We start from the raw sequence: 13,247 nt of genomic DNA on the forward strand, positions 1-13,247 counted from the left end.
ACAAACAAAATAAAGTAGCTATAGAAATAACTAGGTGACACTATGGTGTGATTTCAGACAAAGTCCTTGTATTGTTAAGAACGTGAGTTTTCTGAGCTGTGCCAGACTTAGAATTCCATCAGCCGTTCTAAAAGCAAAATCTGCCAGCAGCAGGTGACAACAATCTTATTTTTAAAGGTCTTTTGTTGTCATTGTTGTATGTTTAGACAATGAAATTGCTCTTGATATGTTGGAAAAACAAAACAAAAACGGCTGATTCATGTCAATGTATGACAAAAACCACTACAATATTGTAAAGTAATTAGCCTCCAACTAATAAAAATAAATGAAAAAAAAAAAAAAAAACGCATGTGTAATGACCAAGAGCCACATTAAAGGTTACGATCTACTTAGATAAACCTAGACAACTAAATGAAGATCCCCATTAAAATCCTACAGGGAGATTGAGAGTGGTAACTGAAATGTCTTCAGCTATGTACCCGGAGACTGAGAAGACTGTGTGCCAACCCAAATTCACTCATGTCTCATTTGGAACCTTTCGAGTGTATTTACTCTCAGGCAGAAAAACCAGGTGTCTACTTGATCTTGATCAAACTGCACTTTCTCTTTTGGACCCAGGAGATTCATCTCCAAGTAAAGAGGAACTTCTAATGGACATGTCCCATTTCAAATTTTCTTCTCACCCATAAGACATTGTCGAGAGGTCTGGTTACTGCCACCACCCAGCCTCATCATGATCACCTCAACAGAAGGAACCCCAGCTTCCCAAAGCCCCAAACCGCCCTGGCTCAGGCACTGACACTCAAGGGATCCTCCTGGAACTCCACTGCCCCGCCACGTGTTGCCTTGTTCTGTGGGACTAGGGGACATTTCTCCACCTTCCTCATGTGACTCCAGCTCTTAGACCATCACTCTAGGTGTGGGGGTGTCCTGCTTCTCCTAGTGTCCCCACTGCTAACATGGCTTGTCACAGAGCACAGGCTCTGTGAAGTTCTGTGGAATAAATGAGCCAGGGAGCAGGGCCTTATTTAGTCAGATTAATTTTCTCCTAGTTTCTTAAATAATAACCTGGGAAAATCCAAATAAACTGAGATAACTTAGCTGTATAAAATGACAGACAAAAAGTATAAGAAGATTTCGCTATAATCACATTTTATTTTCTAATTCTTTCACCAAGTACATTACTGCTAAGTAAATTCACATTTCCAAAATAGTTAAAAATCCAATCTCATGTTACCATGTTCAGGGTCACAAAATAAAATGGGAGTTCCCAATCTCTTTTAAAAACCAGCAAAACTCTTGTCCTTAAACTAGGTAAGTACAAATACATGAGTGATCAATGGCATTCACAAAGTTAGATACTGAAGTTTATTAAGCCTTAAGCTGAAATACACATTTGAAAAATTCCTAAAAAACAGAGATGAATCTCCATGTCATCAGAGAGAAAAGGAATACAAAGATGCTACACACTAGGTTCCCCCAAGTGGCCCAGGCCCTCACTACTGAGAAGGCTCACCACCCCCTCTTCAATCACAGAAGGAAAGATCAGCCTGGCTGCTGCTCTGGCTCAGGGGCCCTCTTCCTCCTCCCTCACAGCCTCTGCAGAAGGGAGTGGGAAGGACCTAAAAGCCCTTCGGTTGACCTTGAGCAGATACTCCATGAATTTCTCCTTGCTGGTCTCCATAAAGGCCCGGGGACCCCACAGGAACTCGTAGCGAACAGGGTCGCTGTTAGGCACCTGTCGGTACTTCAGGTACCCCTCCCGCACCCACACTTGGGTTAGCAACTCCCTGGGCTCGCCAAACATGGAGTGCTCCCTCCCAACATACAGCCCCATCTTGTTGAGTGCTTCCCAGATTTCCTCCTCAGGGCTGCAATCGCTATTCTGGAGGATCAGGCTGAGGACCACCACCAGGAGGCCAGTCTTGGGCAGGCCCTGCCCACCTCTCTGCATTGCATCACAGGTGAGTCCCAGGTTGGGGACCATGATGTAGATGTGCTTCCTGGGGTCTACCTCCTTCATTTCCACACCAAACACCAGCAGAATGCACTCAAATGCTTGGCAGAAGACCACTGGGTAGTGCTCCTGATTATCCCTGAGGACTGTATTCAGCAATTCAGCATAGGAGGTTGGCTCCTTGGCTCGATACTTGTGGAGCAGGAACTTCACCATCTTAGCCACCATTATATTCAGAGCTTCCTGGGGCAAGGCTGCCACAGGGGCTGATGAGGAGACTGGGGGGGAGGAGGCTGAGGGGGATGCGGCCTCCCCCCTCCTCAGCCCCCAAGAGCTGCGCCTCCTCCGGGCCCTGGGCCTCGCCTGGGTCCTGAAGGTCTTCCTCGGGCTTGCTCAGCTCACTCATCTTGACCACGAGCACGAAGCCTGGGATCAAATCACAGACAGGAGTGAGGCAGGGGACATTGGGAACCATGGGCCTCGGATGAGAAATACACCCTGGGTGGTCGACACTGGCCACTTACAGGTCTCCTCTTGAGGGGTGCTTTAGGGCCTCACAGTGGCCCTCGTCCTGGGCGGCCTGACCCCTGGCTGCCCCAAGGAGGAAGGGCAGCCAGCACAGCCTGAGGTTCTGGGGCTGACACAGTGGGAGGATTAGGACTTTGTGGGGTCCCTTCTGTTTTGGGTTGGGAAGCCCCTGGTGCTCATTCAGGGCACCCTCCTCACCTTGACTCCTGGTACTGCCTGGATTTCTCTGCTCTCAGGCCTCTGGACACAGGCCTAAGACCTCTGCCTTTCCTCCTGGTTCCTGGAGCCCCTGTGAAAAAAAATGGAGGGGGCAACTCAGGGGTAGATTGTGGCACAGCCCTGGGCTCTGAGGTCCCCCCAGTTGTGGGGGAAGTGGTCCCCTTTTAGCTCCCTTGTAGTGCCCACCTTTCCCCGGCCGCAGCCTGTACCCTGCCCTTTGGGGGCCTGCAGAGTTACTCAGAACAAGACCCAAGTCTAAAGGGAGAGCGCGAAGGGACTCCACATAAGGCTGCACCTGACCAGGGCTTCCAAGGCTGGAGAGATGCTCGGTCCTCACCTCACGTCCAGCCTGGACTCCCAGCACTGACCACAAGGGTGGGTTCAGCTCTGTCTGGGTAGTCCACCATCTGTGGACGTGAAGCCTCCGCCCTCTGCCTGAACACCTCACCTCCCGAGCCCCTTAAGCCAGAAGTCGAGAAACTGCACATCCTGCTCAACCCGCTCTGGGGCCTCTAAGACCCCCATCAAAGGCAAAGATCCCTGCCTGTGTTGGGGTCTAACCGCCTCAGTCCTTCCTTGCCTGGAGCCTAGATTCCAGGCAGGACCTGGAACTGGTCCGTCCTCCATTTTGAGGCCCCGCCGCTCTCACCCGGTTCCCAGTCATGTGGCATGAGGTCGTCCTGCCTGGGGACTACCATGGTCCCCTCTGTTCTGGGGTCCGGCTCCCCTTACTCCTCCCTCAGGGTCCTCACCGACTCCCGGTAGGACTGGGGCTCTGTCCTCCCCCAGTTTGAGGCCCGGCTCCTCACACCAGGTCCCCCGTCTCGCTGAGACCCGGAAGTCAGAAAGTCAGGACAGGCGCAGTGTGCTCTTCTCACCCCAGGGTCTCCCAGGGCTGATGACAGGGGCAGGGATCTGTGGGGCTCCAGCAGTCCTCCCTGGGGGTCCCCTCAGTCCTCCCTCAGGGCCTTACCTTGTCTCCGAGTAGAGCTTCAGAGTCTCTCCTCTCCCCGACTGAGGCCCCGCCCCTTATACCCCTCTCTGAGACCCGGATGTCAGGAAGTCAGACCATGCCTGTTGTTCTCGTCCTACTTCACGGCCGCCAAGGACTGACAACAGAGACAGCTTTCTCTGAGGTCAAGGGCCCCCTAGTCCCCCCTCAGGGACCTCAACTTGTTACCCCACAGGACCTGGAATTCTCCTCTCTGCCCACCTGAAGCCCCGCCACCTATAGCAGTTCCCCAGTCTCTCTGAGACCCGGATGTCAGGAAATGTGGTATGTGCTCATCCCACCCTGTGCTCCCTGAGCCCACTCTGTGTTGGGGTCCAGGTTCCCCCCAGTCTTTCCTCAGGGTCCTCACCCAGACTTCTTCAGAGCCTACTATCCTCCCCTTCTCCTTCTAAGGCCTGCCCCTTATATCAGGTCCCCAACCTGTCAGAGACAGGGATGCCAAAGTTAGGGACACGCTACCAAGTGCTCATGCCCTCACCAGCGATGCCTAGGGATGACAGCTGGGGTGGGATCCATGGGGTCCTTGTGTCCTCCTCAGGGTCCTTGTGTCCTCCTCGGGGTCCTTGTGTCCTCGTCAGGGTCCTCACCCAGACTTCTTCAGAACCTACTGTCCTCCCCTTCTCCTTCTAAGGCCCGCCCCTTATATCAGGTCCCCAACCTGTCAGAGACAGGGATGCCAAAGTTAGGAACATGCTGCTAAGTGCTCATGCCGCCATAAGGGATGCCTAGGGATGACAGCAGGGGTGAGATCCATGGGGTCCTTGTGTCCTCCTTGGGGTCCTCATTTTGAGCTCTGGAGGGTACAGGATGTCCCTGAATTGACCCAAGGCTGGATCCTCACACCAAAGCCCTCATTGCTCTTAGACCACAGCTTCCAAAGCTGCTGGTCTCCAGGAGCAGTGGAATGGCCTCTACGAAGCACATGTGAGGTGTACACTGGGATATGAGAGCCCGTGGTGCTGGGGTTTCACCCTCAAGGGACTGGACAAACTCCACATCTGTCATCATTAGTTCCCCCACTAAGTAAGATACATGGCCCTGGAACCAGAGGGAGCAGTGACCCCACCTACCACCACTCCCAGTGACCCACAAGGGAACTTGTGCTTCTAGTCCCCCATGTAGGTTCTGCAGTTCCTCAGCAGGGCTATCTAGCCATTAGCCACTTCTAGCTATTTACATTTGAATTCACATTATGTTAGGGCAGAAGGCCAGGCCCTGGGACACACTAAGTACATTTGAGTTCATAATAGCCAGTCTTATGTGGTTACTGGTTACTCTATTAATGGTGGTGACAGGACATGCTCTTCCCAAAGGGAGATGGTTCCCCCAGGAGATATCATAACAGTCCTACTGACCTATGAGCCATGGTTCCCACTTGGTACTTTGTGTTCCTCTCCATAGAGGTTCAGGCACCAGTTTCCCATCCACGTGTCTCCTCTTCTCCTGACCCAGACCTGCCACATGAAGGGAAAGGGAGAGAAGGATGGATCCCAGAAGGAGGGCAGAGGGCGAGGACTCATGTGGTCCTCATGTGGCTCTGGTTGAAGCTCAGCTCCAGACTCCTAGGCTGCATCCTTGCCCCTTGCTCCCAGGGCTCTCCACCCTCCTCAGTCCCTCTGGCTGTACCACTGCCAGGATATCATCTGCAGTGCCCAGAATTCAAAATGATCCTTCCTCTTCTAGCCTGTCTACATCACAACTGTCATGGAGGGCTCTAGAAGAGAGTAGTTCTCCTAAAAACACCCACCTTCTAACTGTGCCACTGGGAGGAGCCCAGGTCTTCACCCTTGGCTCTGAATGGACGGCGCCTGGACAGATCTTCCATCAGTCAGTCAGGCAGGAGACTTTCCTGCCTCTTGGGAGCTCAGCCCCATGGATGTGGCACCACCTGCATCCAAAGTACCTTTTCATCCCACCCCAGGCATCAACACAAATGGGATGCTTTTCCCCCAAACAACATGCTATGGTTATTTAGATGAACCATTTTTTATATCTTTGTATTAAAATCTTGGTGAATTATTCATGTATTTATTTCCACATTGTTGTAGGTTTACATAAGGATCCCGTTTCCTGCAGGCAGCTTCCAGGAAGCAGAGGGAGAAGAGATGTGAAGAAGGACCTGGAGTCTCTCCCCTGCCCTGCACTGTACTCGGTGCTCAACAGACAGCAGCTGGTTGGTATAGCTTGTGATGAAGACAATTCCCTTCACGTGTTGAGGAGTTTCTGAGAAAGCCCAATGTGCCTTGAACCTCCAACTGTTTCTAATCACCACTCTGTATCATCAGCACTTTCAAATTCAAGATCTGATTTAGCTTCCAAAGCTTTTGTGAATGTCAGGGATGGGTCCCCCGACTCCCTCCAGTGCTCTTTCTGCCCTTCCCTCTGCAGTGATGCCGCCCACAGTCTCAGCAGACTGAGGATGTGCCCCTGCCTCCTGATGCCAGGACACAGTCTCCCCCTGGGAATCGCAGCTGCCTCCGCACAATGGAACTTGCTTGAGCATTTGCACAGGTGCCCACAGTCTCCCTGACAGCCATGAGCTTCATGAGAGGCAGGTATCAGACAAGCGACAGTGAGAGAACAAGGACAGTGGGAGTTTTCTTTATAAAATCCAGCTAGGATATGCACTTGCCTTCACCTCCAAGGAGGATTCTGAAGTGTGTGAATTCAAGTTCAGTGCAGTTTATATGGCTTTGGGGTCTAACCACCTAGGAAAGCTGACCCATCTGTTGAAGTGTCCAACTGCCAGTTTCAAAGAACCCCATTAAAATCTTACCAGAAGACTGAGGGTGGTAATCAAAATGTCTTCAACTACGTAGCCTGAGACTGAGTAGACTATGCACTGAAACAAATGCACTCATTTCCCATTTGGAAACTTTCTAGTATATTTAGCCTAAGGCAGAAAAACCAAGTGTCTACCTGTTCTGACCAAAGCTCACTTTCTTTTTGAGACCCAGGAGATTAATTGGAGAGAAGATGAACTTCTAACGTGCATGTCCGATTCTAGACTTTCCTCTCACTCATAAGACCCCATCTACAGTCTGGCTGTTGCCACCACTCAGGTTCATTACCATCACCTCCCACAGAAGGAACCCAGCTTCCCAAGGCCCCAAACCACCCTGGCTCAGGCACCAACACTTGAGTGCTCCTCTTGGAGCCCCACCGCTCTGCCCCATATTGCCTTGTTCTTTGGGACTTGGGGACGTCTCTCCACCTTCCTCCTGTGACTGTGGCTCCTAGACCATAGCTCTAGGTGTGGGGGTGTCCTGCTTCTCCTAGTGTTCCCACTGCTAAGACAGGGCCTTCCACAGAGCAGAGGCTCCGTGAAGTTCTGTGGAATAAATGAGCCAGTGAGAAGGGGTCTTATTAATCTCATCAATTTTCTCCTAGTTTCTTAAATAATAACCTGGCAAAATCCAAGTAAACAGAAGTGGATCAGCTGTAGAAAAGGACAGTCAAAACCTATAAGAAGCAAGAATTCACTACAATCATTTTTTATTTTCCAATTCTTCCACCAACTACATATTGCTAAGTAAGTTCACATATCCAAAACAGTTGTAATTCCAATTCTTTATGATGTTGCTCAGGGTCATGAAATAAAATGGGAGAGTTACCAATCTCTTTTACAAAAACAACAAAACTCTGGTCCTTAAACTGGTTAAGTACAAATACATGTGTGATCAATGTCATTCACAAAGTTAGATACTGAAGTTTATTAAGCCTTAAACTGAAAAAACACATTTGAAAAATTCCTAAAATCAGAGATGAATTTCCATGTCATCACAGAGAAAAGGAACACAAAGATGCTACACACCAGGTTCCCCCAAGTGGCCCAGGCCATCACTACTGAGAAGGCTGACCACTCCATCCTCAATCACAGTGGGAAGGATCAGCTTGGCTACTTTTCTGGGTCAGGGCTCCTATTCCTCCTCCCTCACAGCCTCTGCAGATGGGGGTGGGAAGGCCCTGGAAAACCTTTGTTTGTCTCTGAGCAGATACTCCATGACTTCCTACTTGCTGGTCTCTGCATAGGCCCAGGGACCCTACAGGAACTCAAGCAGGGTCGCCAGGCACCTGTTGGTACTCCAGGTACCCCTCCTGCACCCACACTTGGGTCAGAAGCTCCCTGGGCTCCCCAAAGACATAGTGCTCCCTCCCAACAAACATCCCCATTTGCTGAGTGCTCCCCAGACCTCCTCCTCAGGGGCACGGTCTCCATTCCACATGATCAGGCTGAGGACCAGCACCAGGAGGCTGGCCCTGGGCATGCTCTGCCCACCGCTCAGCATTGCATTGCAGGTGAGGCCCAGGGCGGGGTCCACCTCCTTCACCTTTACACCACAGACCAGCTGCAGGCACTCCGAGGCTTGGCTGAAGACTACCAGGAAGTGCACCCGGTTATCCCTGAGGACCTTCTTCAGCATTTCCACCTGGGAGGTCAGCTCCTTGGCTCAATACTTCAGGAGCAGGAACTTCATCAGGTTAGTTATCATCTCCTTCAGAGTTTCCTGGGGCAAGGCCTCCACAAGTGTGGAGCAGAAGACCAGGGTCACGAGGCCGAGGCAGATGCAGCCTCTCCTGCCTCAGCCCCGAACAGCTGTGCCTCTACCGCGCCCTGGGCCTCGCCTGGGTCCTGGAGGTCTTCCTCGGGCTTTCTTGGCTTGCTTGGCTTGCTCAGCTCACTCATCTTGACCATGAGCATGATGCCTGGGATCAAACCGCAGACAGAAGTGAGGCAGGGGAATAGATGGGGACCACCCGCCTGGGCGAGAGAGGGGGTGTGAGCAGCCTCAGCTGAGAAACGCACCCTGGGCAGTCTGACACAGGCCACTTACAGGTCTCCCCTTTAGGGGTGCTCTCAGACCTCACAGGGGCGTGCCTCCAGAGTGGCCAGTCCCCTGGCTACCTGAAGGAGGAAGTGAGGTGGCTCACTGGGGTGCAGTCAGCACAGCTCGAGATGTCCAGTGTGACAAGATGTGGGAATTAGGCCCCTGTGGGTTCCCCTCTGTTCTGGAATGGGGAGCCCCTGGTGCACACTCAGAGCACCCACCTCACCTTTACTCCTGGTACTGCCTGGAGCTCCTCTGCTCTCGGACCTCAGGACATGGGCCTCAGAGCTCTGCCTTTGCCTCCCAGTTCCTGCAGCTCCTATAAGAGAAATGGAGGGGGCAGTTCAGGGGTATCCTGTGGCACAGCCCTGCCTTCTCTGATGGTAAGAGGGGTGGACTCTGGGAGGTCCCCTCAGTTATGTGGTGGGAGGTCCCCTTGGGGTTCCCTTGTAGTGTTCACTTTTCCCCTGGCACGACCTGGTCCCTCCCCTCTGGGGGCCTGCAGGGAAACTCAGAACAAGACGCAAGCCTGAACAGAAAGTGCTAAGTGGCCCCACATGTGGCTGCACCTACCAAGGACCTCCCGCGGGTCCTAGGCTAGGGAGATGCTCGGTCCTCAGCTCCTCCTCATGTCCTGACTGGCCTCCTAACACTGACCACAGGGGCGGGGGTCTGCTCAGTCCTCCCTCAGGGTCTGGGGAGTCCACCCTTTGTGGACCTGAAGCCTCAGCCTTCCGCCTGATCACCTCAGGTTCCGAGGTCCCTAAGTCAAAGGTCAAGAAACTGCTCACCCTGTTCACTCTGCTCTGGGCACTCCAAGAGTCCCCACAAGGGCCAAGATCCCTCCTTGTTGGGGTCTAACTGCCTCAGTTCTTCTTCGCATGGAGCCTGGACTCCAGACAGGACCGGGGATTGTCCTGTCCACCATTTTGAGACTCCACCATGTTCATCAGGTCCCCAGTCTCTCTGAGACCCGCATGTGAGGAAGGCCGACAGGCCGAGAGTGCTCTTCTCGCCCCAAGGGCTCCCACGGCCAACTTCAGGGGTGGGTATCTGTAGGGTCTGTCAATCCTCCCTCGGGGTCCACTCAGTCCTCCTCAGGCACCTCACCTTGCTCCCAGGCAGGACCTGCATTCTCACCTCTCCCCAACTGAAGCCTCGCCCCTTATACCAGGGCCACAATCTCTCGAAGACGCAGATGTCAGGAAGTCAGAACATGCCTGTTTCACTCATTCTACTCCACAGTCACCCTGGACTGACAACAGAGACAGGGTTCTCTGAGGTCTCTTCTGACTGGCTCACGGTCCCCTAGTCCCTCCTCAGGGTCCTCAACCAGACTCCTCGCAGTACCTGGGAATCTGCCCTCCTGAATCCCCACCCCATATGTGAGGTCTCAGTCTGAGACCCAGATATCAGGAAGTCCTCCCACATCCCTAGTCTGAGACCCATATGTCAGGAAGTCTGACCACATCTGTTGCATTCATCGTACCCCAGGGATGCCAAGGACCAACAGCAGGGACCGACTTCTCTTAAGTCTCCTCTGATTGGGGTCCACCAGGTTCCCCTCAGTCCTCCCTCAGGGTCCTCACCTAAACTCCTTCAGAACCTTAGAATCTCCTCTCCAATCTCTGAGGCCCCGCCCCTTATATCACGTCTCCAGTGTCCCTAGACCCTGTGCCCATGCAGCCAGCAGAGTCGCCTCGGGCTGAAAGCAGGTTCCAGGACCTGTGGGGTTGCCTGTGTCCTCCCTCAAGGTCCTCATCTCGAGCCCTGCAGGTCTGGGGATGCCCCTTGTGTTGACCAGAGACAGGGCCCTCACACCAGGCCATCACTGCCCTGAGACTCCCAGGGGAGTCTGCGGACATGACATCAGGGCTTCAAGCCCAGGGATTCCCAGAGCTGAGATGATGCCCCCTGAGTTCCTCAACCCTCCTTCTGCTCTTCACTTTGACTCTCAGCAGGCCTGGGTACCACCCTCTGTCCCTGACCTTGCTCCCGAGAACCAGGTCCTCTGCAGCCAGGACCCCAAAAGGCAAGCGGAAGTAGGGGGCTCATTCCCACAACCCTGCCAGGGTCTCCCAGGGCTGAGAGTATTGACGACCTGGATGTCCTGGGGTCCCAGAGCCCCCCTCAGGGTTCTACCTTGACTCCTAGCACAGCTGGGCTCCTTCACTCTGCTGACCTGAACACGGGCACCTGACCCAGGCCCTCACTTCTCCCCTCCCTTCGGGATCAGTGACGTCACATCTGGACATCACAACGTATGGTCCCCCAGGGCTGTCGGGAGGGCTGCACATGCATCCCCTGGGGACACTCAGTCTCCTCTGGTCCTCACCTCGAGTCTCTGCAGGACTTGGGCCCCTCCCTCTGCCCACCTGAGACTGTGCCCCAAAAACCAAGCCTCTGACTCCCCGAGTTCACTGAGAAAGTGAGGGGGTGTGGAGTCTCAGCCTGACAGCCCAGACGGGGGCCCCCAGGAGCCCCAGTCAGGGTGGAGTTGTATTCTATAGGATCCTCTATTCCAGGGTGACTGGACCCCCTCGTCCTCTCTCGGGGGAGGGGGGAGCTCCTTAAGCCTTGAGAGAAGGCCGGTGTCCTAGCTCAGATGCTGGATGGGGGCTGCTGTGCCCATGATCTTGGGGGAGAACAGGGAGCCACTTGCCTTCCCATGGGGGCATCTCAGCATCACCAGACTTCGGAAGCTTTTGTATAAATGATGTTGTTTTAGCTGAAGAGGGTGAGCAGCGGGCAGGTGAGTTAGCAAGAACTCAGCAGCCTGTAGATGGCCTTGGCTGCTCACAGTAACTTCACACTCCTCCTCTCTGGGGTATCCCCAGGGTCATCTCCTGGTGGCTGTCTTCCACTGGTCTGCATGGATGCCCCCTCCCACGGGCCCTTCTTGTGCAGAGTGGCCAGAGGGGCTCTCAGGGGTCAAGAACTCATGAGTTGTGGGTTCTAAGTCCCTACTGGTTGGGCGAATTTAGACTCTTCCCCCAGAAAGGAGAGACATTCGGGAGGAGGGTGGGTGGCTGACCTGCCCCTGGAGTGCCTGAAGGCCAAGGGCTCAGCCTCACTGCAGTCCATCCTATCCCCCACGATGGCCTGGCCACCCCCAGCCCCCCCACAACCCCCCAGAGCACTGCTCGGAGGCCAGAGGTGCTGCCTGAGCAAGGCTTGGGCATCCCCAGGTTTGTTAAGGGTGGGGGCATGCAGAGCTCATCATCTGGGGGGTTTGCACAGGGCCTTGGGAGGCCCCCTGGCTGGGACCTCAGACCCTGGAGATGGGGACCATCCCTCCCTTTCCAGAGGCTCAATGGATGGCTGAGCACCTTGCTGCCTGGTCACGGGTCCTGCTTGTGGGGTCGGGCGTGGACAAGACCCAGGCTGTGGTGTCTCATCAGCCTCCCCTCTGGTTTGTAGCTCGATCATCCCAGAGCCTTGCCTCATGACAGTTCCCATGGAGTCCCAGGCGGTTCCTCCTGCAGACAGCTGGCACTCCAGAGCATTGCCAGCTTTGCTCACCTTGTTTCCATCTTCCAGAAATCAGCTTCTTTCAGCCTCCCCACCTCATCCCTGTTTGGCCATGGCACCTCCCTTTGTGAAGGGACAGAGCATGGGAGCCCAGGGGCCACTGAGGACCCAAAATGAGCACTCAGCCGAAGGAGGCTTGGGCAGAGCTGGTGGAAAATGAGTTGGCCATGGATCACCGGCTCCTCAGGATCTGCCCAGTTGAGCCTCCAGGGTCACCCTTACCTAGTTGGAGCACTTGTGAGGCAGGGCCTCTTTCTGAGACACCCTGTCTGGTTGAATTGCATTTCTACTCTCCTAGACACTGTTGCCTGTGCGGCCCCGGGGACAGAACTAATCCTGTGCCTTTGGAGCCGCCTGGCCTCTCCTCTGGTGACCAGGGCACGTGTGGGGTTCAAGACAGTTTGACTGTCCAGGGAAAGCCCATCAAGTCCATGCTCCCTCCCTTCACTCCCATGTGAACTTAGGCTGCCGCCTCTGCCCGGCCCAGGAGAATGCATGCTTAGCCACTTCACTCCAGACATCAGTCAAAATCTACCAAGGACTGAGCAATGTACCACATGGGTCTTTTGATGTCAGGCAGCCTTGACTTTAAATAAAAGGTGCCTTTTGTGACAAGCAGATGACTTGAGATTGCAATCTGCCTATCTCTGCTTTCTCTATAGATTTACAGGTAAGCAGGTGCAACACATGCTGAAGTTTCTGGGAATGTGATTTTTAAATAGCAGCATCTGCATGTGATTCCAAGAGGCATATGGAAGTCAAGGCAAAAAATCAAATGAAAACTTCTCAAAAGGTAAGGTGTTCCCCGGGCAGTGAACCTTTGTAAGGGGCTGTGTTTTGACTCAGAAGTGAGCAGCTTGGTCAGGCGTCATGGCAGCTCAGTGCTGGGGCTGACAGAGGCCTGGCCTGCACCGCCCTGTGTCCTTTCTCAGAGGCCTCCTCTGCCTGCACCAGACTGCCTACAAGGGAGACCCAGCCTTTTGGTTCTGGTGGACTGGTGTGCATGCTCTCCCCTCTCCTGACCTCAGAGCCCTTGTCTCTGCAGCACGACCCTGGAGGGCTCTTTGCTATGCTCCTCAGGACAAACACTCTTTTAAGAGAAAGCGTGTTATAAAATGGACACCCCAGCAAGCAGAGGGTGCTGAGGTGTGACACCCTCGGAGTGCTCAGC

General features: G+C 53.8%; 1 protein-coding gene across 1 annotated transcript; it reads right to left on the reverse strand.

The window, feature by feature from the left end:
• Positions 1-1,567: 1,567 nt before the first annotated feature.
• LOC133052645 (melanoma-associated antigen 10-like) lies at positions 1,568-2,173 on the reverse strand. Its single transcript, XM_061137556.1, has one exon. The coding sequence runs from the start codon at positions 2,171-2,173 to the stop codon at positions 1,568-1,570; it is 606 nt and encodes a 201-aa protein (XP_060993539.1).
• Positions 2,174-13,247: the final 11,074 nt, after the last annotated feature.

The sequence above is a fragment of the Dama dama genome, chromosome X, assembly GCF_033118175.1.
Source record: "Dama dama isolate Ldn47 chromosome X, ASM3311817v1, whole genome shotgun sequence".
In the NCBI taxonomy this organism is placed as follows: Eukaryota; Metazoa; Chordata; class Mammalia; order Artiodactyla; family Cervidae; genus Dama; species Dama dama.